Here is a 26,634-nt window from a genome sequence, read left to right as displayed (position 1 = left end):
TATGACCGGATACTATCACCGAAGCGGTCGGATCATGCTCTGTGGCGACCGGTACTTATCGTAAGACATGACTGACGGGCAAATACGCCTCCATCCACGCGGCTGACGTTTGGTGATGGGAATGGACAGCGAGGTGGGATGCGAGGGACGCAAATCCCATCCACCGAGTGACCAATGTTAATGCTCTGTGGCTACAGCCAGACAGTTGTGGAGCTTGTTGGAGTATGGGATGGGTTATGCTGTTCATAATTCTGAGCTGTTACATATTCACGCGTGTGAAGCACGCGTTCTGTGCTATCGGCTAGTTTCTCGCATTAGCATACGAATAAGCCATTCACTTGGCTACGGCTATCGATTGGCTGGCAGTAGAAAAAAGTATAAAATTACTTTGACTTAAAGCGCTCTTTACAGTTCATAGAACTGTTTTTTCAACCATCTTTCGTCCTGTAAAAATCAACATGGAAATTGTATAAAGGGTAAATTAAAACGATTTGGTGCAGTATGTTCTACCCTAATCCTGCAAAATTTAAGCCAATTCAAATTGCAAACCAATCGTTTCATCAATCCTGTAACGATACTAATTGCTTCAGTGTTTTCCATGAACTGTTGATAAAAGGTATCACAAGCAGGATTCGTTAGGCTGCAATTCTTTGCATAGATTAAATGCTATTTCCCTTAGCAATACCGGATGCATAGGAAATACAAATCGGATCATCGGTGTTGATGCTGCATACTGCATTCACCTCATGGGTTGTACAATTGATGTCGGTTTCACTACTTGGCAGTATAAGGTAAAAAAAACCCCTATCAACATCAAACAGCTTACAGTCGGTAACAATGTGCTGCTATTTAATATGTACCAAAAGGAAATTCATATCAACTTGTCCGTCCTGTAGAGGGTGTTGCTACAGCAGGTGGAGTTGGTCTATTAATTACTCACGCTTATATAAAATTGCCCGCCCCACTCCATCAGACCGGTTCGTTTGTGAACACGGGACGGGCAGTCTGGCTAGGTGGCTAGGTGGCAAAACGGTAGAAAAAGTCAAACAAAACCCTGCACACACAATCAACTTGCCTTTCCTGGAAGAGGTAGGGTTTGGAAGCGAATGGGAATGGGCTCGCTGTTAAAGTGAGTGGTAAAGCTCTGAAGAGTGCATAAAGCGGGATGATGTACTTCATTTCCTGTTTACAAAATGCTTCACTCGATACGCTCTATTGCACGATGCAAGCGCTGTAGCAGCATTAGCAGCAACATGGATGTACTTCACCTGCATACGCTAGCCACACACCCGGACACAGACACATATGTTGGGGATTTTTTTTCATTCTTCCTGTTATGTTGTTAACACACGTACGTACAGAGCGCTGTGCGGGCCGGCTCTATGAGTGCACTAATGCATTACACTCGACGTACACCTACTCAGGTGGCTACTTTCGTTGACTTGTAGTGGATGCAGCCACACTCGGGCACACGTTTCTGTGTGTGTGTGTGTGTGTGTGTGTGTGTGTGTGTGTGTGTGTGTGTGTGTGTGTGTGTGTGTGTGTGTGTGTGTGTGTGTGTGTGTGTGTGTGTGTGTGTGTGTGTGTGTGTGTGTGTGTGTGTGTGTGTGTGTGTGTGTGTGTGTGTGTGTGTGTGTGTGTGTGTGTGTGTGTGTGTGTGTGTGTGTGTGTGTGTGTGTGTGTGTGTGTGTGTGTGTGTGTGTTTGTGCACTCTTAAATATCCTCTATACTTTTTATTTACTCACTGTCAGTTTGCGGACAACAGTATATGGCGTGTTTATTTGCACCACAGCATGACAGGGGAAAAGCGACGAGCGGTGAGCTGCATTCGACATTAATAGCTTATGCATGGGTGTATGTGTGTGTGTGTGCGCGTGCGTGTTTATGTGTTTATCCATGTTCGTTTACTTCTCAGCCGGCCCCTAATAATCACCTTCATTAGCGATGTGTTTGACGCCTAACTAGTCATTTTTGTGCACTGACGTACCTGGCTTGAGGGGTTTTTTCTGCAACAGGGAAACCAAACTTGGTAAAAAATTGTTATGCAAATATGTGACTCATGAAGAATATAGTTGCAACCAATTCTGGATGATCAAAAGGGTGGTTAATGAAGGCTAAATTTTCCTTTTCTAGCTAAATTGAACTTTTTGAAGATAGATTGGTTTAACGCGGCTAAACTAGTCCAATTGTGTATCAAATTTTTAAAGCTAAATTACTGCAATTTAATCATGAAAATATATTAATTTGCTAGTATGGACAGTTCAGCAGTACGAGCATTGCAAAAATTTGGTTCAAAGATTTTATTCGGTATTGTATTTAGAATATTTGCTCTTAAATTATCTTAAAGTTATCATCTCCTCACTTAAATTTAACTTTTTTTTTGGAAATATTATTAACTTATTAATAAATTTCAACTAAACTGCCACTTCTCATTTGATTTATTATATAGTTTGTTGAACTCTAAGAAGCTTCATGATTTTAAAAGGTAAAAACCAATTAGTCATCAAGATAAATGCTCATTTGAAACTTCCGGTGCTCCCTTTCAACGCCTGAATGCTGCTTTCGGCCGGTTGGGCTGTCCTTTCAAGATGGAAATTTTGTTTTCACTTACTCCACAATGACTTATTGTGAATTCTTTTGTTTTTCAAGCTTGCATCTACATTTTCTCCATTAAAACGCCAAACCTATAAATCATTTCTTCGTGCTGTGAGCGTTAAAATTAATAAACGCTCGGCTGCGTGGAAGCCTCTTCCCAATCTACTGCCACTGCTAGCGCAAACCGAGAGAACTTCGAAAGCAGAGGTGGAAATTTGTGCACGCTCATCTTCAGCATCTTCAAGACGCGCTGCCATCACGCTCAAAGCGGCAAAGCGGCGATTCTAGTTGACCTAATTTTCAAACCACCCGAAAGGAAGTGTGCGCGAAAAAAAAGAGAGAGAGCAAACCCCTTTTTCTGCAGAAAAAAACCCTCGTTCAGTTCGATCGTTACCACTCGTAGCGCCACAAACCCTGAAGACACACTCTTGAACACACACACACACACACACACACACAAAAGGACGTACCGATACCGTACGACGCTGGAAATTGATGGGAAAATGCACACACACACAACACGGCCCTACCTATCGAAGGTCCTTTTCCTGGAGGGGGGGGATGATTTTACGAGCAAGTCTCCGACAAGTTTCCAAACGGCAAGAATCGCATCAAAAATGGATTTATTTTCCACACGTCAAACGCTGCAGGGACGCCCCGTTTTCTTCGAGGCATACTTTACGCAAAAGCGCACGACCATGCGGCACGAGACGTTCGTTTTAGTTTTTCTTTGCAAACGGAACAGATTACGATACTCATCCAGTGTGTAATCAATCATTGGAGCTTCAATCATTTCTGTCTCAGCTTGTCAATCGAGGTTTGCATAAAAATCGGCACTAAACGAGCTGTGCGGAGAGACAAGTTTAACCCATTTTTTGTGTTGCGAAAGGAAATGAGCTAGCAGAAGGAAGGCAAACATTGCCTTGTGAGTTCGAAATTAACAGCAATCCGGAAGGTTTGGTGACAGAAGAAAAAACTGCTTCCATCCAAATGGATAGTGTAGTAATTGCCAACTACACGCTTCATTTGGGGCCGATTTCGTGGCGACGGGTGTGAGAAAAAGTGTGCAATGCAATGGAGGATGTTCTGTTCCTTCTAGTGACCCACCCAACAACAAACATGACAAATGTACTCAACCTAGTTCGATCGTGTGCTCGTGCCTTTTTTGTGTGCGGTGCTGCTTAAGGTCCTTCAAACGGTTCTTCAGGCGCTGACGGGCGCTGAAAAGCAAAGTAGATAATAGCCTAGCTAGACGCTATCGTTTATCATTTTGAATATTTCTTTCAACACCCAAACACACCAATCGGCCTGCTGCTTCCACAATCCGTCACTCGGTCGAGCGCACGGGAAACATTTCACTCGCTTTCAGCCCCGGCCGAACAGCATTGTGTGGTGTCTGGGTGGCTCCAGCATCAACCTCCAACTCATGAAAGACAATGCAGAAGCTTTAAAATGTGGGAGAGAAGAAAAAAAACCAACACTGTAAACAACCCTGGGGAAGTACTCAACAACACAACGCTCGAAGGGAAAAACGGAACAGCTCAAAGCTGATGCTCAAGAAATCATGAATCACGATACCCTGCGTGATGAGCTGCTCGGCTACCTCGTCCGGAAAGGATATGAATCACGAGGTGGAGCGAGTCCGAGGTGATTGATTAGTGAGCGTGTGTCGCAGTGAGCTCAACGTTGCGTTCACTTTCGCACCGCACATCGTTAGCACATCGGGCAGTGGCAAGTGGAGCAAATTTGACAGCGTTTGGATTGGGTGGAGGGAAAGGACAAACCCGCCCGACGAACTCGTTGCTGCTGCTGCTAGTTTTGCAGCTCGGCACAGGACACGGGAGTGTGACGTTTCGAGGAAATGTATTTGCTCGCATAATCACATGTTTATTTAACTATTTTTCATCCAACAGCAACTTTCTCAGGTTTTTTGTTTTGGTTTTGTTTGGTTGCTTCCACTAGTCGATTTAGCAAGTGAAGTTGAACCGTTTTTTGTTTTGCTTTTATCGACAAAAAGTTGTCTTGTTGCATATCCACTTCGCTTGATAGGAAAGCGTCACATGCAAGCCCTTCCCGTTAACTAACCATGAGAGTGTGAGTGAATAAGAGTGAAGGTTATTTTGGCCAACAAAAAAAATCTCTTCAAATCACTCCACTACACAAGCAAACACACACACACACACAACTATCCGTTTGTACACAGTGCGTACTGGAGAACGAGGAACCAGCACTGTCACGATGCTTCCGGATGCGCCGTCCGTTTGCACCGAATGACGAACGGAGAAGTCATAAAGTATAATGGCGCATGTTTTGCGGAAGTTTTCAATATGCATTAGAAAATTTCTCGTCGGAATTGCATGCGCAACGAGTTGTATGTATAGGCATCATCACGCGGCAGCGCAGTTCTCCAGTTTCCAACAACCCGGGGTACCCGGGGCAGGAGAGTTCACCCAGCGGCCCACCCCTCTAGGAAGTGTCAGAGTGAAGCTGGCATGCATCAAACTTTCCACTAGCCATTCTTCCGGGCCACCAAGACAAGACGCTACGATCCGCAGCTCGGAGCGGGGAAAATGGTTGGCCCAATTTAAAACGAGCTGAAAGCTTTCATATTCTTCAAACAGTTTTATAGTTTGAACTTGAGCTCTGAACTTTTGGCAGTGCTATGCTCCCGATGCTTCGAATGGTGCTTTGGGCACTGTAGGGAAAGGATATCACCATCCACGACTGTCTTTCGTGCATCACTTTGGGTAGAAGCGCAACTTTTCTCTGCAAATATTCACAGCTCTGAGCCTGGAGTAGGCTTTTGTCGATCAGCGTGCGCGCGTTCCCGCTTGCTGGTAAGGTTCAATTTAGCATCATTCAATCCATCGACTACATCGACACTAACACACACCCACCAGGAGTGATTCGAAATCGACAAGACTTCTTCGAGTGGATTCCATTATCCCAACGGATAATGTGTGCAAACTTCTTCCCTGCGCAACGTGTCCCGTCCAACGCCGCCGCTGGAATTGATGCACCGTTTCCACCGGCCGGCATCCATTACATGTGCAGGCACATACCGCGTACGCAAATGAATCCAAGTTCAAAGTTTAAAGTGCACATTGTTCCGTTGCTGCTGCTGCTGCTGCGGGACGGATAAAGGTCGCGGGAAAGGTGAAGAGCAAATGGCATTCTTGTTACGGGGAAATTTTCGGTGCGAGCAATGTCGGTAGCACGCGCAGATGAGATTTGAAGTGTAAGATGGAGAAAGTTTTCCGTTTGGTTCATTTAGCATCCTGTTAGTGAAATAGTTCGTTTACCTTTGTTTGATGCCTGCAGCTGCGCTTGTATCGCATTTGCATAACCACGGTGAGCATTGCCTAAGTTATGCTCGTTTCATCCTTTTTAAAGCTGTGTTAAAGGATCAAATAAAATAAACTATGCACAGTTAAATTACGCTAGAACCACTTTAAATTAAAATGTATACATAATTTACACTTGATTATTTCCTTCCGAAGTTGGAGTCGTCCGATTTCGTCCGGAGTCATCCAAAGTCGTCCGCAGTTATCTGAAGTCGTATTTAGTTGGCCGGAGTCATCCGAAGTGAACTGGAGTACTCCAGAGTCGGCTCTAGACGGCTGGAGCAATGTGTATGTGGTCAGACATTTAATTTCGTTGTGTTTTTTCCTCTCCTCTTTATGTGTGTATTTCTTAAACAAGCCTTTCTATCTAAGAATAGTGATTTGAGTCGACCAGAGTCAGCTGAAGTCGGAGTTTGAGATTAAATGCACGAACAAAAATGCATTGCTCCGGCCCTTTCAAGCCGACTCCTGCCGACCTTGCATGACACTGGACGACTCCGACTCTGTACGACACCGGATGACTCCGGACGACTCCTCATGACTCCAAGCGATTATGGACGACTCCAGCAGATACCCAACGGCTCCGGATAGTACTGGTCGGACCTACCTTCCGGTGTCAAATTTAACATTTTTGGAGTCAGATTGGAGTCGACTCTGGATTTTTTGCCCTCTTTACCCACCGCAACCGTGGACAAAACACTTTACTATTCTTAAAGTAACCTAAACCACACTACGGCCTACATCCAACATCCTAATTATCTCCAATTTTTTCTAACGGTTTGGTTCTCCCTTCTCCCACTCTCACGATCTTGTGCCGACTCTCCAGCAACGATAGCGATCGAGTTCTCCACCGTAACGTGTATCTACTGTGAGACAGTCCAGGGTACAGTTATAAACTGCTCATCTGACCTTCACCACGGTAGAAAGTATTGATTACAACATAACACTGCACAGCTGTATGTACCAACAAGAGTACATTCATCGCACGTTATCACACGATTCAATGGTATTGAGTCATTACTACCGCTTCTCCGATTGAGGCCAATGTCAAAGGTTTCTTTAATCGCGTTTAAACGGCACAAATTGCGCACTACAAAATTCGCAAGCACAGGAAGAATATCATTTCTCTCATTAACTGATACACACACACGTGCAAACGATTTCAATACAGAATCATTTTTGTTTATTTTACAGAAACAAAACCCCTCTAATCTAAAAAACCCAAACCTGATAGTACGATGGTAGCAAGTCGCTTGTACCGAGCTAAACCTCGTTAAGTTCGTTGTTATCAAGGACCACGACTTTGGGAACATCCACGTACTGCAAAGAAGAGCAGAGAGCAGTTTTGTTTTGTTTTAGAATTATCATTTGGCTCTCTCGCGACCGGGTTCGAACGTCGCACACAAATATATACATCAAATCTGTGCTACTTACGTTACGGCACGGCGTCATGCGGAAGAGAGTGTTGTGGAACAGATCGTACACGCTGATTAGTTCCGGTGCCTTGCAAATGCTCAGCTTGCTTTCCACGCACTGCCGGAAACCGGTGAGGGTGCTGAGGATGAAACAAAAGTGAATTTTAGAACCAATCAGATATCAATCATCAGTTTGACGGTCTTACTTGCACTGATCCTGGTTCAGGTGAGAGATATCCCAGTCATCAGTTCCGTTGAGGAACGTGTTGATGCACTCATTGAAGTTGTCTCCAATCTTGGCAACACAGTCCGCGTACTTTGGTTCTTCAAGCTCTGGAAAGGGTTTTTTTTCCACACATGATCAATGATGTATTGCCAACACTCTATCGAACAGAGCACACTTACTGAACAAGATTTCTCCCTCATTCTTGCACATCAGATCCACGGCATCGGGAATGATGCCGGACAGTGCCTGCACGATCGTGAAGTCATCCTCCTCGAGGCACGGACGGAAATCATTCAACAGCTGATCGGTACACTTATAGGCCGTCCGCAGCTGAGGACAGTAGCTGTTTTGAAGAAAATTAACCCCAAACCCGATTAGTCTCCTACTCAATAATCCAACTCGTCAAAAACCATACACACCGAGGGAAAAACGTCGACCGAGTTTCATTCGACAGCGTGTACAGGTCGCTCATGAACGCGTCCAAATCGATGGCACCGACAAAGCACGTAAAGGTGGTCTGGGCCGATTCCATCAGCGTAACGAAGGCTGCATCGGAGCCACTGTTGTTACGGCAAAATTCCTGCAGCTCTTTCATAATTTCACCCGTTTCGGCAGACTCCTCCGAGGAAGAATCGGCATCTCTTGCAAACCTTGGTGAGGCGAACGCCACTGTATTACCGATGTTAGGAGGAACGAATTGATTTTTTTTAATGTTACATCTTTACATTATTCACCACTACGTAGCATTACCTGTTGTGAGCGCCAAAATGACCAAAAGTGTTGCCTTAATATGCACCATAGTTGCTGTTTCGGAATGAAACAAATTTCACGTCTACTTTAATCCACTGCTGGACGGAGAATAATCGTACCGGATCGCGTCGGTCAAGAACGAAAACAGACGAAAGCAATAGCGTCTGGCCTGATAAGCTGGTCGTGAAAACACTGCAGCTGCTATGTAAGATTCGACACTGCATGATAGTGTCAATCAGCCTGCTTATCACACCAGCGCACCGTTCCAGTGCTCTTGTTGACAATTTCGCAAACGCGATTTGGTTAGAAATCGGTTATGTTTGATGAGTCTGTCTTTTTCTGCGTAACAGTTTCGCAGCGATTCATGGTAAACAAAGTGTATTATATTGCTTGCACCAATGGACAGATTGTTCTGTTTAAAGTTTCGATGAAACAAATACAAAAACTATACTTCATATGATGTTAAAGAATATATTCTGCTGCTGCTGCATGTATTCATGGTTAGATGCTTAAAACGATTTACTATACCATTATGTACTTCTAGAATTACTCACTTACTATTTACAGTCGCAATCCAGCTCCGATCGAGAGCAGACGTAAATTTGCTGATCTCTAATCTGATAAGCGATCGATAGCGATAGAATCACAAAAAAATACTAACAAGCAGCAGGTGTCCCGTTCCTACCAACAAGATGAGGGGGAGAGGAAGACACAAAGGTAAAAGGTTAAGACCAATACCAAGAAACAGAAATCGTTCATACGACGATTCACGCGTTAGATCGGATCGTTCCGAAAACAGCTACGCGCTACTAAGCGAGTGTGAAGATACACCAGCAAAGCTTCAGGACGCTGTCCCGAAAACCACTACTACAAAAAACTCCACCAGTGCGACGGTAACGAACAAAGTGCCACCTATTGTCGTTAAAAGCTCGTCCGTACATTTTGTGCATAAGCGTGTAATAGAAGCAGGTGTAGTGAGGTACAGCACCAAACAGACAAACAACGGGACCAATGTTCAGGTCACTAACACAAGCGATTACCGAAGCGTGATAAAACACCTACAAAACAGCAATGTTGCATATCATACTTATCAACTAGATGAAGAAAAATCTACAAAAATCGTTTTGTATGGCCTACACGATCTCCCAACCGATGAAGTGATGGAGATCTTAAAAGAAGAGAATTTGCAACCAACCAGTATAAAAAAGTTACAGATCAGGCAAAAACGATACGATGATCAAGCAGTATACCTACTGCACTTTCCGGCGGGTACAATATCCATGAATCTTCTCAGAACCATCCCTGCTCTAGATCACTGTGTAGTGAAATGGAGCTATTTTTCGAAAAGAGCCGGACCGATGCAGTGTAAACGTTGCCAACTGTACGGGCACGGTGCGAATAATTGTAATCGCGTCGCTAGATGCAACAAATGTGCTGACGATCATAATTCGTCAGTGTGCCCACTCACAGCTGGGTCATCTTCAAGTGATGGCAAAGTGCCAGAGCACAAACTGAAATGCGCGAATTGCGGCGGTAACCATACAGCTACTTTCAGCGGATGTCCTAAACGTCCCGCTGCCAATCTACCTAAAGAACCGAAACGTACAACTTCTTTCAACATGGAAAAAAATAGCTTTCCTGCTCTACCACAGACAAAAACAATTCAGGGATGGAAACAACTTGAACAAAACCCAGTCAAATTTGTAAATTTCAGACAAAATGAAACCGCGTCAGGCGAACTTTTTAATTCTTCGGAAATAATTCCAATTGTAGGCGAAGTTTTTCAGAAGCTACAAAAGTGCAAAACAAAGCAGGATCAAATAACAGTGATCTTTGAGGTAGTTGCTAAATTTTGTTTCCCGTGATGGATTGCCCAGACAATTTTAATATTTCCTACTGGAATGCTAATGGCATTGCCAACAAAAAGATGGATTTAATCTACTATTTAAGCCGATATGATATTGATGCTGTATTGATTGTTGAGACATTTCTGAAACCAGTGCACGCTTTTTCTATTCCGAATTATATAGTATATAGAGTTGATAGATTATCGGGACCAAAAGGTGGTGTTCTAATAGCGATCAAATGCAATTTTAGACACCAATTGCTAAAACATAATAAACTAGGGATAATTGAAACATTAAGTGTTAAAGTGCTCACTAGACTAGGAGAATTTACTTTAATAGCAGCATATCACCCAGGTAAAAATACCAACTTAGTTACCTTTCAACAAGATATCAAGAAACTTTCAGCGCGAAACGACAACTATTTCATCTGTGGCGATTTTAATGCGCGACATAAATCATGGAATTGTGTCTCTACAAATGCAGCCGGAAAACTCCTTTTTGCTGAAGCACAAAAAGGTAAATTTTCTATACATTTCCCAGATAAACCAACATACATTCCTATCGACCCCACAAGAAATACTTCAACGTTGGACTTAATGCTAACAAAAAATCTGTATACAATATCGAAATTACGAACTATCACTGCTCTCACTTCGGATCATTTGCCAGTTACATTCAGTATAAAACATTCATCAGCTAATTTTGTTTCCAACAAAGGTATTTATAATTACAAAAAAGCAGACTGGAATATTTTCAAAAATATTATAAATAATAGTATCGACTTGACCACAATACACCCAAATGACATAATTAACGCTACACAAATCGATGATATGCTACATAACTTAACCTCACTTATTACAACAGCTAAACAAAGTGCCATTCCGAAAGCAATTCCTGGAAAATATAACATTATCATTCCAGATTACATTATTGCTCTAATTAAACTAAGAAATAAATACAGGAAGAAATGGCAAAGACACAGACGTAATATTACCTTTCGGAATTATTATCATGCACTTAAAACAGAGATAGAGCAGCAAATGTCGCTAGCCCGTAACAGAGCTTGGTCTGATACATTAAAAAGTATAAATACACAACAAAATAATACAAATAACCTATTCAAATTTGTAAAAATAGTTAAAAACAAGCAACATACTATTCAAACGCTAAAGCTAGGAAACAACATCTTCCTAACAGCCACTGAAAAATGTAACGCCCTCAAAACACATTTTGAAAACTCTCATTACTTAACTTACAACACAAATAGTCCAATGGAAAGGAAAGTTACAAAAAACAATAGAATTTTCTTTGCGAGAAACCAAAATCACTCCTTGGATCCTGGTTACTTGGTTAAACCAAAATTACTCATGAACATAATCAAAAATCTTAAAAATAAAAAATCAGCAGGCTGTGACGAAATTAACAACACAGAGATTAAAATGCTTCCTAAAAAGGCAGTACTCTACCTCAAAATAATATTTGATAGTTGTCTTAAACTAGGATACTTTCCTTCACAATGGAAAAAAGCAAAAATAGTGGCTATTCCAAAACCCGGAAAAGATCATTCTAATCCTGGAAACTACAGACCAATATCCCTTCTGAGTTGCATAGGTAAACTTTTTGAGAAAATTATTGCACGCAATATACGTTCTCATACAGACATTAACAATATCATCCCACAGTCACAATTTGGTTTTCAACCCGAAAAATCAACAACTCATCAGATACATAGACTCAAAAATTATATTATAGAAAATCGGAATAGAAAAAGATCTACTGGTTTAGTTTTGTTAGATACTGAAAAAGCTTTCGATTCCATTTGGCATGACGGCCTGTTATATAAATTAATTCAATATAATTTTCCTACGTATATTATAAAAATAATTCAGTCCTTTCTCAGCAATCGAAAAAGTTCAGTTCATATTGGGCACACTAAATCAAATTTCTTTAAACCCATAGCGGGAGTACCACAAGGTAGTATATTATCGCCAATACTATTTAATATATTTATTTCTGACATTCCCTCTACAAACAACTGTACAAATTATCTATATGCAGACGACCTAGCAATCGCGGCTACGGCCAGAAGTCCGAGCTCAATAATCAAAGCCTTAAATGGCACATTAAAAGCATACGCCAAGTTCTGCAATAGATGGAAGCTTAAAACAAACGCAAATAAATCTGAGGCAATCTTCTTCACGAGAAACACTAGTTTACGCAAATTACCTAGTAATGAAGTTAGCTTTATGCAAGGAAACATTACATGGAAAGATCAAGTTAAATACCTTGGAGTACATTTAGAAAAACGCATGACATTTAAAACCCACATAGAAAAACAATTAGAAAAAGTAGACAAATTACTAAAAATTTTATATCCTTTCCTAAATAGGAAATCAAAACTAAATTTGCAAAACAAAAAATTAGTTTACACGGCTTATATACGCCCGATTCTGACGTACGCAGCGCCGGCATGGATTAGTTGTGCGTACTCTCATAGAAAAAAACTTCAAGTTAGACAAAACAAAATATTAAAAATGATCATGAACTTACCACCTTGGCATAACACAAACGATTTACACAAAAGAAGTAATTTAGTAAAAATAGAAGAATTTATAGGAAATTTAAATGTAAATTACGCAAACAAATGTCGCCAGAGCTCAATTAGCATAATTAATCAACTAGTTGAACATCGTATCTAAGCATAAAATATGAGTTTATAATTTTCTGTACAAAGCTCTCCTCTTCTCTATCTAGTTAAGGATTAGGTCTAGCAAATGTAGGTTAAGATATAGGTTAGATATATATGTTTTTAGGTTAAGTCTAAAATTGCATGGGTTTTTTTTTTGCACTTTTCCCATATACTCAGATTTAAAATCAGCAAACAACATATATTCTACTCAGCTATGCTATAAAAATTCCCGATTATTGAGGAGAGCACATTGCGTACCCAATGTTAAAGAACGTTCGATTCTATATGTATTTTTTTTTTCTTTATATCCACAATAAACATCTCTACTACTACTACTACTCACTTACTATTTACAGTGGAGTAGATTTGATTAATATTCTAGACTTAGTGTTCTAGACTGCATATTCTGAACTAAATGCTCCCATAACAATAAACAATCAAATTACTCATACTTGAGCTTGATGATTCTTATTCGTCTTCGGATGGCGTAACGACCCATGCGGTCATGACCATGACCATGCTTATGTTATGATTTCAAGGGACCTTGTAGGAATTAGCACACAATCCGCGCTTATCGCACTTTTAATCAGACTAATCAGATGCATCCCAGTCTCGAGGTACATTCGTCAACTTGTACAGTTTAACAACATGCCCGTCATGGGTTCAAGCCCCAAATGGACCGTGCCGCCACACGTAGGACTGACTATCCTGCTATGGGGAGTAGTCAATAAGTCACTGAAAGCTAACCCTACAAGTGTTACAGGCAGGCCTTGACCGACAACGATAGTTGAGCCAAAGAAGAAGAAGAAGAAGAAGAATCAGATGCATGGTTGTCAGGTATTAGAATGATCAAGCCTAAAGATAAAAATTAAATTATGCAATAATGTTCAATCGTTACATTTCATTGTCAAAGTTTTACTTCAACAGAATTTGAAATGTTCTTGTTACTTATTTGAAGGGCATCTACTTTTTTCTATTATTCTTCTAATTTCTATTTGGTGCAACAGTACTTCTTTACCAAGGCATGTTCCAGTTATTTATGAAGCCAGTCGTGGGCTCGTAAAATATTCTTTGTCAAGCTACCATAAACAGATTTTTGCTCCAAACAATTTTCCCTTAGCTATACAAACATTACGTCTCAGCAAGAGTTGCCAAATGTTTAATCACTCAGCTGGTTGTTCATTGAATGCAAAATATTTAACAACACTTTTCTTCTCTCCATTTTCTTTCGATTGCAGGCGACAATACGGCAGCAATCTCGCGCCGAAAAACGAGCGGTGCCGCCGCCACGTCACAGCTGTCCGCCATCCTGTTCGAGTGTTTGTTCTTTCCCAGCGTGATACTATCGTATCTGCTCAAGTCGAGCTATGCCTAATGGAGCAAACGTAAAGCATACGAAGGAAAGCACGAACGAGGCGAAGGTGTTCAGGTGGGGCCCAATAGTCGCCCATAGCGCAATACAGGTTGATTGATCCCGGGGACGCACGGACGGACAGCGATCTAGAAGAACGATTTAAAAAAAACGCAAAATTATGTTTCACTTCAACTGTTCAACCGATACAGCTACTTCCAAGAAGTGTGAGACAAAAGTTTTCTTTAAGTTGGGAGTGGCAAAAGAGCAGCGAAAAATCGACACATAAAAATAAAACAGTTAATCTCGAACAAAACAATCTTCCGACTCAGTGGGAAGACGAGTGAACTCTTTGTAAATAGGTAGTGGATCCCACTTTCTATTCATTTGTTTCCACCTTGGTTGAGCCCTCACCCTTCATCATCATCCCGCTCTATCTCACCTTCCTCCTTGCAGCTGGTGGACCAGAATCGAATTACCCGGGGTGCAGCTTTCCTCTCTTCCTCGTGCAAACTTGCAAAAGTGCAGAAGGCGGAAGAAGGAAACCATTAAATAAATTAACTCGCTGCATACGAAAACAAGCAATATGAAGCGGAATGCATTCACACTAACAAACAAACGAACGAGCGAAGTAAAAAAAGGAGCACAAACATTCTACACTGCCGCCCATGTGTGCACCATTGCGGAGCGTTGAATTGGCAAAGAAAACTTTCAGCTCACACACGCACACACACGTTGGAATGAGCTCGCCCCGAACTTGCGTCACACACCCCCGTGCGCGAGAGATGGTCACGTGTAAATAAATCGAGAGCTTAAAAATTAAAGGCAAAACGAAAGCCTCATCCACTTCACTTTTCCCACTGCTTCGTGAAACAACCAGTGCGCGAAAGGGTTGGACAAAGGGAACACAAACACGATAAAGGGTCAAATGCTGGCCACAAAGGGTTTAACATCGCCGGGGCCGGAGGGACGGGGCAGGGAGGAATCGCGCTCGCGTGTGGTGCGTGCATGCATTGTTAAAACGCAATACTGCTGCTGCTGCTGCTGCTGCTGCTACTATTGCCGAACATGAATTAATCAAACATGACTTGTGCCACCGGAATCGATGGTGCATGATCCGTTGTTCCGGGAACGAAGGGAAGAAATTTCGCTGCAAGCAAACCAATTGCAAATGAACGTTTGGGATGGCTCGGGGTGCAGCAGGATACACAGCAGGAGCAGACATGATCCTTTTATGATCCGCTGAAACGCTCCTCCTCGTTGAACCCCGAAAGCACCGCGGGGTATGGGTGGGCGGGTGTGCGCTGGGACAAAAGTGTAAAAACAACCATTTGAATAATGAACGCACAGGTTAAACTTGAGTGAACAACAAAGAGTGCACCACATGCCGGGTTGCAAATTAACCCGAAATGGTAAATTGAACCAAACAGGGAGGCAGAGAGAGAAAGCGTGGAAAAACATTCAGCAAGGAAGGAAATCAAAACCGAAATTGAACCGAAATCGTTTGTAGCGATGTTCAGAATTTGTAAATACACAAAAACAACCCCTTCTCCTACAGCCTCCCTCGCTTTTTTTTTTCGCTGTGTGTGTGTGTGTGTGTTCCACATCGATAGACAAATCAACACAAAAGTGCATTAAAAATGCATCATCGTAAAAAAACAAAAAAGCATTCGTGGGAAAAAAAAACCCCGGCTCTCAATAAGCCAAACAAATGGATGCGCCAGATAATGAAGAGGAAAAAAACCCTTCCCTGCCTGCGTCCCATACCCAATCGTTTGCCTATCAACGCACATTCTGAAGCGTTCCGATAACGCATACAATGCTGCCGGACCCATGCCTGTGGAATGCAAACACACTTTCTACCGAGGAAAAAGGCATTCACCCAACCTGGAAGGCGCGGAAAGAAAGCGGACCTGGAGGTTTTTTGGTTTTATGTTTTTGCCCGGCCCCGATAAACTTGTGATCGAGTGAATGATCGTGAATGTTTCAATAATTGGTATTGGCGAGTGAATGCTGGTTTTTTTTTCTATTTTCTTTTTTTTTTTGCTTTTTACAAACATTGTGTACCTCAACTCCCATCCACAATCGCAGGCACGTGCTACACGGGGAGGAAACCGAATGGATCAAATCCGCATATAATTGGAGCTTATCGCAATGGGCCCGACCATTAATAATGCAAACAGTTACGCGCTGGGCTGGGCGTTTTGTTGCATTCTTCCTCTTTCCTTCGCTTCTGTATACCATTGAAAATGGGTTTTTCCTCCTTGCAAATGCATCGGAAAATGTTTACCCATTACTGTTTGACCGTTGCACACTTCCTCTGCCACAGCACGAGCAGACCTGCGCTGCTCTGTTTGCTAACGCTTTTCAAATAGCCGCCTGAATGTAGGCAATCGATGGATCAGATTGGTTGAAAATGAATAAAAATTCAATCCAAATTAAATTCCTTTTTTTTAAAGGTTTTTTTTCGCTTTTGCAAAAGTTAATGTCGTTCTAAATATTAACTTTATCACCGTCGTGCCCTTTGACCTTTCCTTTCCTCGCATGATTCAGTTGTGTCGTCCTTTGTATCACATTGTTTCAACTAATTCACGCTCCATCGTGTTCGTGATCCAATGCGCCCTTTACTTCATTACTGCTACGAAACAAAAAAATCCATCCCTTGCAGAATCCCCTCGAGAAAGGTTCTAAAGAAGCCCTCCTCAGAATTGCCAAAGACAGCGAAAAAAGGGGGCGACAGCATAAAACAAGACCAACAAAAAAAAAACTCCCAACTTTTGTCCATCTTTTTTTTGTGTTACCTCCCACTTCACTGCGGCAACTCCCAAGACAATGGCACAGTGGCACACGAAAGCAATAAACCGGGGGCAAAGAGCCGGCACCATTGCGACGCAGTGTCATCGTCCCAACTCGCCCCCTTCGGCCGAAACAATGATGCACAGTTTATGAAAAGCTCATCGGAAAGTATAATTTACAGTTCGCTTTTCACTTCATTCCGATGAACTCGTGCGAATGTGGAGCAGGGCGTGAATGGGGGAGATTGAACGTTGAACCTTTTTCTGCCATTTTGGAATTATGGTTAAACTATTCACGCACACACACACACACACACACACACAGGGCGAAATATTCTACTCGAAACCACTCGAAAATGAAGTTTCAAAATGAGACCCCATTGCTTCGCAGCGAAACGACCAACAACTGCCACTGTTAGCGCAATACCGTCGTCATCATCGTCTTCTTCAAAGTAAACCAATCAAATGGAACAATCACGCGCGCAATCTCGTTCTCAAGAACGGTTGTGCTTGAAACTGTGCTCCGTTTTAGCGACGGCTAATGGGCAGAAAATGTGCAAAGGGGGTGGCACAGTGGCGTCGAAAAGCAAATGCAAATGCAAACCGGTACTGGAGATTTGTAGATGAAGTGCGTTTGTGTGTATGTGTGTGTTTGTGTGTGAGAGCGAGAGAGAGCGAATGGAATGGCATTTCTTGAAGTGGTTTATGAAGGGTTTTTACGTCCCATTTCTTATGGAGTGGTGAAATTGAACCAGACCGATAAAGTGGTCGTGCGAACATTGTTTGAAATTGCGTAAAACCCGATGCACTGCATCCCGCGGCCAATATTCCAGTCCACCAGTAGAAGGGTTAAGAATCGGTACAGTTAAGGCAAGTGTATTACATCTTATAATCCGCACTGTCGCCAGCCGGGTACGGACACCGGTGATGGAAGCAGAGCGTCTGTACATAGTTGAATTAAGAAAGCATGTATCTGTTATGTTTAGTGAGGAATTTAATTTCATTCACCAAAAAAAACAAAAACTAAACGAATCCAATCATACACACAAACACGTAAAGTAGAGCAGAGAAAAGAAATAAAAACTTAAGCAAAGGCAGTTGCAAAACACACGGAACACACACCTTCACGCTTTGTCTATCGAAACAGGCGCGCAATGTAAAATAAAAGTTCTGTTTCGTTACGTCCCTCCCTTCTTGACTATACACTCCTGTGCTGTGTACCATAAAACTGTAGCGAAATGATGAGTTTACTATGAGTTTCGATTTGCAAAGCATAACTCAATCTTGGCTGTCTCTACACGATCGTGGTTCGTTTTTCCGTTACACTGCTCCGAGCAGGAGTGGTGGTGCAGAGGAAGTATAAATCCCCACACGCTAAACTAAATTGCATGATAAAAAGATAGTAGAAAGATTTAACGAGAAAGTAATAAATTTGTTACCATTTTCTGGAGATATTCTAGTTACAGTGACATAAATTTAAAGAGAGAAAAAAAAATACACAACACACTCACTCACAAACACACACATATAGTCTTTCCGTTGAATAGTGTAAAGAAAAAGAAAATTAAATTAAAACTTACAAAACACTTACAATAACTGTAGCGAAAGCGGAAACGGAAGTCCGAAACAAGGGGACAAAAAACACGTTCACACAAAGACCAGATAAGAATTACAAAAAAAGAAAAAGAAAACCACTGCTCGATGTGGCAAATAATGGATTGGTGAAGAAGAAAGAAAAAAAAATAAAGACATTCACAACTAAACTGTAAAATAGAAACACTTTTAGTTGCTGAAATAAAGTAAATAAAAAACAAAAGACGAAAAAAAAACAAAACAAAAAATAACAGAATGAAAACATCACATGAAACAATTACAAAAGAAAGGGTGGCAAAAGCAAACTAGCAAAATAGCAAACACTTACAAGGTATTCACACGAAATTCATTACCACAAACTGAAAGGGAAAAACAAAAGGGGAGAAAAAAAAACAAAAAATAATACTAAACTAATCGAGCAAGTCGTGCGTGAAACGTGTGGAAAAGTAGTTAAATCTCTTTGATCGTAACAGAAAAACAAAACAAAAGAAAACCAAATCCCTTTGTTTCTATGGCTGAGCGGAAGGGCGGACCTCCCCCACCCCGTTTCACAGCAAACTAGCACAAAAACTGGGAAGCAATGGAATTAGCAAAACGAGCCGTGTAGGAATGAAGGTGGATCTAGTGGAATTGTACACTCAGTGGTTGGTGGCACACAGGCACAGGCTGTGCGCGGAGGAATTGTAAGCGTTGTTAAACCTTTTCAAACTGTCTATTCGATGCCACTGGGAAAAAAACGGCTGCTATCTCTAAATTGAAGCGGGCAAATGATTGATTCATCTTAGCGTTGGAATTGCATTGCAGAAGAACGAGGCGTATAAGCACGTCCTCGTGCAACGTGACCTTGGCAAGCACTGTCTTTTGATCGCACTTCAATCCAGTGACTCACCAAATCGGTACGAAAGGGCAAAGAAAGCAGCGACAAAAGGATTAGTCAAAACAACAGCTAACTCAAAGCCCCACGTAGAGAGCAAAGACACTTTACAGGCAGTGAAATGTTTCTGAAACAAGTAAGTGAAACGAATAACAAACGTTGATCGATCGAAAACGCAGTAGAAAGAGGATAGCAATTGATTAGAACGGTTTGCACACAGGGTTTGCACTGGTACACGAGTGTCGAACGGAAGCGGTTAAAACATGGACAGGAAAAAAAATTGAGAGCAAACAAAAAGTCTAATAAAAACAAAACTTTCTTTTCGTATAAAAATCAATAAACGTGTTGGCTTTCCTTTTTGTTATTTTTGAGTACTTTTTTGAAAGAAAATTGATAAATAGACCTTAGTCTATTAAGTTGGACTGTATTCGTTGAAATGATCAGATTGCTGAAAGAGTGAGGAAAGGCCACAACTACGAAGCTTACATCGCCGCACATTTTGTCATACCGTGAGAATTTCACGATGTGAAGCGAAAAAGCGTAGCCAAAATAAGTTTGTTACAGGGTTTCACACTATTTATTGGTTGGTTTGCGTAATTGTTTTAGATTCGTCTAATGATTTATTCATCTTTTCTCATAGTTTTTGGATTGTTCTCACAATTCTTAGAAGCATGGGTGCAGTCTATGTTCCAGGACCGGTATGAGTTCGTGACTGGTTCCAGAATTGATATAGGGTTGCGCCATATGTACCAGGACCAGTGTAGGTTCATTCTCATTCAGCTATGGATTGAGTGACAGTTCAGCTATGGATTGAGACATGGTTTATGATCGTTTCTAAGGCCTCGTAAACCTCGGGGCTTCGTAATTGGGTCCAGTCGTGGTATGGATGTGTTCAAGTTGTGTTTTAGGATTAGTCGGAATGGGTAAAGTTGACAAGAAATCTGGAGTCGAATCCGTTCCGACTCCGAAAATTTTCTGTCAGCAATTTCCAGAGCCATGCCGAATCGTCCAAAATCGTTTGGAATCGAGGCTATATAGAGCCGGAATTTTTGAGCGTCATCTGGAGTCAAAGTCATCAGTAGTCGTCTGGAGTAGTGATTAGTAAATATGAATCAGATTCATGAATCTGAATTAATCTTTTGAATGATTCAATGAATCTGAATCTGGGTGTAAAGATTCATGAATCGCGAAAGATGCGTATAGCTTGAGCTTCTTCTTGGCGTAACAACCTACGTGGTTATGCCAGCCTGTACAGGCATTCAAGAATTCTTGGTACCACGCAGCCAGATAGTTTGTTTTGATACGGGGAGACGGTCCTTGGCGGATTTAAACCCACGACGGGCATGTCGTACGAGTTAACCACTGTACCACGGGATCGCACAAATTCAACATTTTGAAAATTACTTTTGTCTAAGAGTTCATGAGTCCCTAGAAATGTATGAATCTACACTGATTCATGACTCTGTATAGGTCCCTGAATCGTTGAAGATTAATGAATCTTTATAGATTGTAGAAACTTAAATAAAACCAAACACTAAACTTATTATACCCGGAAAACATTTATTATTCACTAATTGCACAACTGCCGCTCTTATCATTCCGATCCCGTCACCGGGCTCTCATGTCCGAGTGTCTACAGCGCTCTGAATGCGCGTCTACACGGCGCTGCTTCGAATTTCAGCGCTGCAATATTAATGAATGTTTCGAGATTCATGAATCTTCAAGCATTCACAAATCTTTAAAGATCCATGAATATTTAGAGATTCTATTCAAGATTCGAAACAAGCATCGATGAAAATTAATGTTAGTGAATCTCAACGAAAGATTCTTAAAACCCAACACTAGTCTGTTGTAGGAGTCGGAATTCCAGCCTCAACTCCAGGCTTCACTCCTACCCTGGTCTGAATCATTGGTTTCGCTTTTGCCCGAGTTGGATCGAAATCTTGGGTGCGCTCCAGAGCGCACCTCATGCATGTGTTCATGACGTGTTCCAGGATTGCTATGCCAGGATTGGCAGTCCTGGGGAGGAGAATAAATTGGATTACTTATTAATTTCAAACTCAATAGTTAGGTTGCATGTAAATAAAAAGTGTAACTTTGACAGAAATTTACTATAAAATAGCTAGAATGTCGTGTCTGAGATGCAAATATCGATGTGAATTGCTACATTGTCTCTCTTGTACGTTTTATACTCCCCAGGGTTGGCTAGTCTCATAAATTTACTTAATTTTTCCTAATATCATGTGATACATTTCAATTTGAAATTAATGCATACCGATTTCAACATGAAATTCTCTTTGCTTTGCTTCTATCTTCTAGTTCTTCGTGCATCAACTTCTTCTGCACTTCTCGCTAAGCAGGCAATGCTGCGTGGAAATCATTTAAATTGTGAAAGCTACTACAAAGGTTTCAGGGAGGGGGGAGGAAAGGTTTTACGAGCTAATCAACAGTAATTTGTACCGTCCACCGGGCCCTCAGCTCATTTCACATCGGTTGGACCAGCGGCTCAACGAGTTATAGTTGGCCTGGGAATAAAAATTTAGTTCATTTGCTTACTGTTGGTTTAAATTCTTCCAAGCGAGGAAGGTTTTAGGTTGTCCAAAACTTTAAGCGCTTTAAACGCAATCAAATAATCGAAATGCAAATGGAACCCTTTTGCAAAGCATACTAACCTTTTTTATCTCTCCCTCCCGCTGAAATGCAAATATTGCAATGTGCTTTTGCATGTTTGCAAAAGCAAACCTCATTGCATTAAACATGTTTTTTTTTTGTCTCGAAATTTGTTAAACAAACTTTCTTCTGCACCTACTGCGGAACTTGTACGCATTCGTACGCCCTAGCTTACCGTGGGGCCAAATCCACTCAGCTCATCACCCGATAGTTAAACGAAAGAAGAAAAAAAAAGTAGTACGGTAAAAACCCTCTCAAACTCTAATCAGGGATTCACCGAGCCGAGCCTGGTGGCTCTAAAGCCCAAACTGACCCGTCCCGTGTAACGAGGGATGCAATCCGCTCACACGCCGCAATGTTCTACGACCGGACGACATGTCAAAAATCCACACCGACTGTGTCGCTGTGCAAAGTTTACCTTCTCTATCCCCTGCATGCAAGGTGAGGTGGAAAAAGAATAAAATTAATTAACGCGCCTTGCACCGCCAGGGCCCTTGTACGTGGCGTTCGCAAAGGATAAACCGGAAACCCCGGTGTGCGGTGAAATGATGACAAGCTTTATAATCTCGCGTGCTGTGTGAGTTTCGGGAAAGTGGAAGGGCAAGATGGTGTCGATGGAGGAAAGTATAACCACGCCACCACACAGCGCCAAATGCGTCTGGGAAATGTGGCTGTACTATGCTCAACCCCTGCCCGCCGTTTGCAAAGCAAACTCCTTTGTGGCTTTGTTGTAATCAGGTAAAATGAGATCGTAAAAACTTTCGGTCTAAAACGCAACCCAGCCTAAATGGGGGGAAGGATTTTTTTTGTGTGTGGTAAGTGCTGAAAGATAGAATCGTTTCCAGCACACCCGTGCCGGGGAAAGTGTCAACGGCACGGCAGCAGCACTTGTAAATTTGCGATTGACAGGTCTGAGCAGTGGTGTGTAATTTCTCGCACCCGACAATGCTGGTGACATTCTTCACGCGCGCTTCGGTAGTACAAGTAATGGGAAGCTTGCTCCATGTCTTCGGCATGTATTGGTGTGTTTGTGTGTTGCTCAGTTTGACTGTTACCACCAAATTTGGGGCTCAGCAGAGTGGCACAAATCATCGGTTGCATTCCACAACAGAAATGGTTGAGTGGGACGAAGGTTGTGAAATATGGAGTTCAACACGCAGATGACTTCCGGGACATCGTTCGAGGTTGTCCGTTTTTTGTGCCTGTGTGTTTTGTTCCCAACTACCCAGACTGGGATGGAATTTTGTCGGCTTTTTGTGACACAAACACCCTTCCCACGCAAGTTGAGGCTGAGATGATGAATTTTTGGCTCCCTGTTTTGGGGTTCGGGGATAACGAGATCTCTTCATTGCAGATTGTGCTTTGCGTTTTGCGGCGCTACCTCCCGCGGGGCGACGATCAGTCCCACTGCAGCTGGGAATGGTGAAGAATGTGTTAAAGTTGTAATAAAGTTTATACGCGGTACGATGGGGCTTCCTTTTTCCGTGGTGTGCCGTCAGAACAGGCAGGAGGTCGTTTTCGTTCCGCCAGCGAAAGTCATTCATTTTGCTGGTAAATAATCACGTGTGGGATAGCTAAGGGGTAGCTTTGTGGTAAATTTTGCATAGTTTTAAGAGCGACAGCTTTATATCTAGCCAATGATAATCGTGAAGAGAAGAAAATAAAAATGCTTGCTCAGCAATTGTGCAATGTTTTTGTTGCACAAATTACCATTCATTATGTGCCGGAGCCCTACAATTTGCGTACTCGTTCACTATCCGATAATTGTTTACGACAGCACCTTCGCCGTAGCAATTAGCACCGCATGACAGGTTGATTTTTAATCGTTACATGCCGCACGGTTCCTCTTTGATGTGGTTTCGATGCGCAGAATGCCTTACAGAACCCCCGGAGGGCATAGAGCCCGAATCCCTCTGGGGCTGGTTTGCCTGTTGCACAAACAAATTGGCATTTTAATTGCAATTTTTGAATTAAACGTTGAAAAAATTTCAACGAAAAATGCCAATCATGGTTGTTTGTTTTCACCGACTGGCGGAAGCAATCAATTGCAGCTTCTTTTGGTTGCTAATTGTTACCAGTAAGTGGATTGTTGTGGATGGTTTTGGTTTTATACTTTACAAATGCAGCAATTGGCAAATGAGAGGTTTTGCAACACATTTCACCAACAACAAAAAACTGGAGCTATATTTAAATGGTTTTCAAAGGAAATACAATATATGTTTGAATTGAACCACTTGCAGTGCTCCATTTTCGAGTTTCTTTTTACATTTCTTTTAGCTTTTATTCGTTCTGGAATCGATCTTATCATCTTAATCTTTACAGTTTTTAAAATTACTGTTGAACCCAAATTAGACTTCCCACCCGTCTGACTAGTAGTGGAACTGATCAAAACCCGATACCGGTTCTAGAAATGATCTTGATCTTATACATCGATCTTGAAACTGACCTCAAGCTGCTCAGATTCGGGATTTTCAACTCTCTTACGAAACTTATCCCAAATCCATTCCAGACTTTGAACTAATGCTGAACCAATGCCAGTTCTGAAACTCTGCCTGATGAACCCATATTGTTCATGGAACTGATTCCGAATCTAGAAAGATTTTGAAACAGCGCTGAATCCCCTTGGCTGGAACTGATTCTGAATCTCAACTAGTGCTGTAAATCTGATATGTGGCTTCAATATTTAACTCTAAAGACGAGGATATCAGATAGGTACTCTAATAATAGGTATTAAAAGGCTGGAGGTATGTGAACTAAAGGTGGGAGCTCGGAATCGGACCTACCCGATTCCGATTCCGTGTTCGGAATCAATTCCGGAGCCGATTCCGATGCTGGAATCGATTCCGATTCCGGAGTCGATTCCGGAGCAGATTCCGGAGTTGGTTCCGGAGCCGATTCCGGAGTTGAATCCGGAGCCGATTCCGGAGTCGACTCCGGAATCGATTCCGGGATCGGCTCTGGAATCGATTCCAGGATCGGAATCGGCTCCGAAATCAGAATCGTCACCGGAATCGGAATCGACCTGGGAATCGCAATTTGCTCCGGTAACGGAATCAGTAGGTTTGACACCAAAAATGGAGTTAGCTCCGGAATGAAAATTAGCTTTGGAATTGAAATAATAAGTGTGGGAAGCGAAATAAGTCCGGGAATCTCCATTTGAATTCATTTGCAAGTAAATTTGTACAAGTTTCTTTACACTTTGAATGATGGAATTGCCTATGCTGACTGAAGATTCCTTAGTTTCTAGACATTCGGAATGACGAAAATGACCATTCTTTGCCGCTATCAATACGTAGCATTATTGGACCCAAACGCCTATCCCTAAGAAGATGCCGAAACCAACTCCGTTTCGAAGCCAATTCTGATTTCGAAGTCAATTCCGATGTAGGAGCCGATTTTGATTCCGGAGCCAATTCCGGAACCGATTCCGATTCCGGAGTTGAATATGATTCCGGAGTTTAATATGATTTCGGAGCCGATTCCGATGCCGGAATCAATTCCGGAGCCGATTCCGATTCCGGAATCAATTCCGGAGCCGATTCCGGAACCAATTCCGGAGTCGATTCCGAAATCGATTCCGGAAACTGATTCCGGACCTATTATCTGGAATCGATTCCAGAAAACTTTGGAGTTTGCCGGAATCGATTCTGACGAAATCTTCATTTTTCCCATCACTAATGTGGACTAGTGTTGGGAGATCCAGGTTTCGGAAGATTCGAAGATTATATCCCTAGAAATATTCAATTGGATCGGATCCCGTTGGTAAGATTTGAATCTCTCAAAGATTCCATTGCGATTTGACTGCGGTTCGATTGGGATTCGTTTGCGATTTGTTCGGGATTGGGATTCGTTTGCGATTCGATTAGGACTCGGATTGCGTTTGGGATTGGGATTGCGATTCGATTGGGATGTCATTGGGATTCTGATTGGGGTTGGAATTGTAATTGGGATTCTAAATGGTATTGGGATTGCGATTTCGATTGCGATTGCGATTGCGATTGCGATTGCGTTTGCGATTGGGATTGGAATTTCGATTGAAATGAGTACAGGCTGTCCGCGAGATACGCTATTGAATCTGCGTATCTCTTATTTCCGAAGTCGAATCAAGCAGTTTTCAGTCAAAATATAGCAAATGGTCGTGTAATGGGGCATTTAATGAGGTATAGTCACTCACTAAATTATTTGATTTGATATTGAATAAAGGTCCGCGTGTCTCAGGGATTTCTTCTACTAATTACGATGTAATTACTGAAATGTTAAATAATTAGGAGTAAAACAGAATGACCTCTTATTCCAGAATGATTCATTTTTCCCATCACTAATGTGAACAGGATGCTTCCCAACTTGCTAGTGCCGCAGGCCAGAACCCTCAGGGGCCCACGGACCGTCAGTTTCACCACAAATGCTGTAGAGTGTAATTTTTTCTGTCGCAGTGACTTTGTCTCAGTCATGGAATACATCACGAAGCTGTCCTGGTCCAAG

At 42.0% G+C, this 26,634-nt stretch overlaps 2 protein-coding genes across 7 annotated transcripts in view; one reads left to right on the top strand and one right to left on the bottom strand.

Annotated features, from left to right (window-relative positions):
- LOC1276929 (zwei Ig domain protein zig-8) overlaps positions 1-19,836 on the top strand; it is a 213,427-nt gene extending 193,591 nt beyond the window's left edge. For all 5 annotated transcript variants that reach the window (XM_061647642.1, XM_061647645.1, XM_061647646.1 and 2 more), the window contains exon 9: positions 14,108-19,836. In XM_061647642.1, coding sequence (XP_061503626.1) covers positions 14,108-14,258 — 151 coding nt within the window. In that variant the 3' untranslated portion in view covers positions 14,259-19,836. The remainder of the gene's footprint in view (positions 1-14,107) is intronic.
- On the bottom strand, positions 7,100-8,893 carry LOC1276930 (27 kDa glycoprotein). Of its 2 annotated transcripts, XM_316340.3 has the most exons (6): positions 8,331-8,893; positions 8,000-8,249; positions 7,760-7,923; positions 7,561-7,687; positions 7,374-7,494; positions 7,100-7,259 (listed from the first exon to the last, which is right to left on the bottom strand). In XM_316340.3, the coding sequence occupies exons 1-6, from the start codon at positions 8,377-8,379 to the stop codon at positions 7,203-7,205; spliced, it is 768 nt and encodes a 255-aa protein (XP_316340.3). In that variant the 5' UTR covers positions 8,380-8,893; the 3' UTR covers positions 7,100-7,202. The 2 variants fall into 2 exon arrangements, with proteins under 2 accessions (XP_316340.3, XP_061503631.1); XM_061647647.1 differs by having other exon boundaries at positions 7,100-7,494; positions 8,331-8,626.
- Positions 19,837-26,634: the final 6,798 nt, after the last annotated feature.

This window comes from Anopheles gambiae, chromosome 2, assembly GCF_943734735.2.
Source record: "Anopheles gambiae chromosome 2, idAnoGambNW_F1_1, whole genome shotgun sequence".
Classification (NCBI taxonomy): domain Eukaryota; kingdom Metazoa; phylum Arthropoda; class Insecta; order Diptera; family Culicidae; genus Anopheles; species Anopheles gambiae.
Note: the sequence above shows the minus strand (reverse complement) of the source record. Positions and strands in the feature narration are given on the sequence as shown.

Coding starts and splice junctions, on each gene's coding strand:
- LOC1276930 (XM_061647647.1), bottom strand. CDS start 8,379: ATGGTGCATATTAAGGCAACACTTTTGGTCATTTTGGCGCTCACAACA. Junction 8,250..8,330: donor CATTTTGGCGCTCACAACAG/GTAATGCTACGT, acceptor TCGGTAATACAG/TGGCGTTCGCCTCACCAAGG. Junction 7,924..7,999: donor CGGTCGACGTTTTTCCCTCG/GTGTGTATGGTT, acceptor TCTTCAAAACAG/CTACTGTCCTCAGCTGCGGA.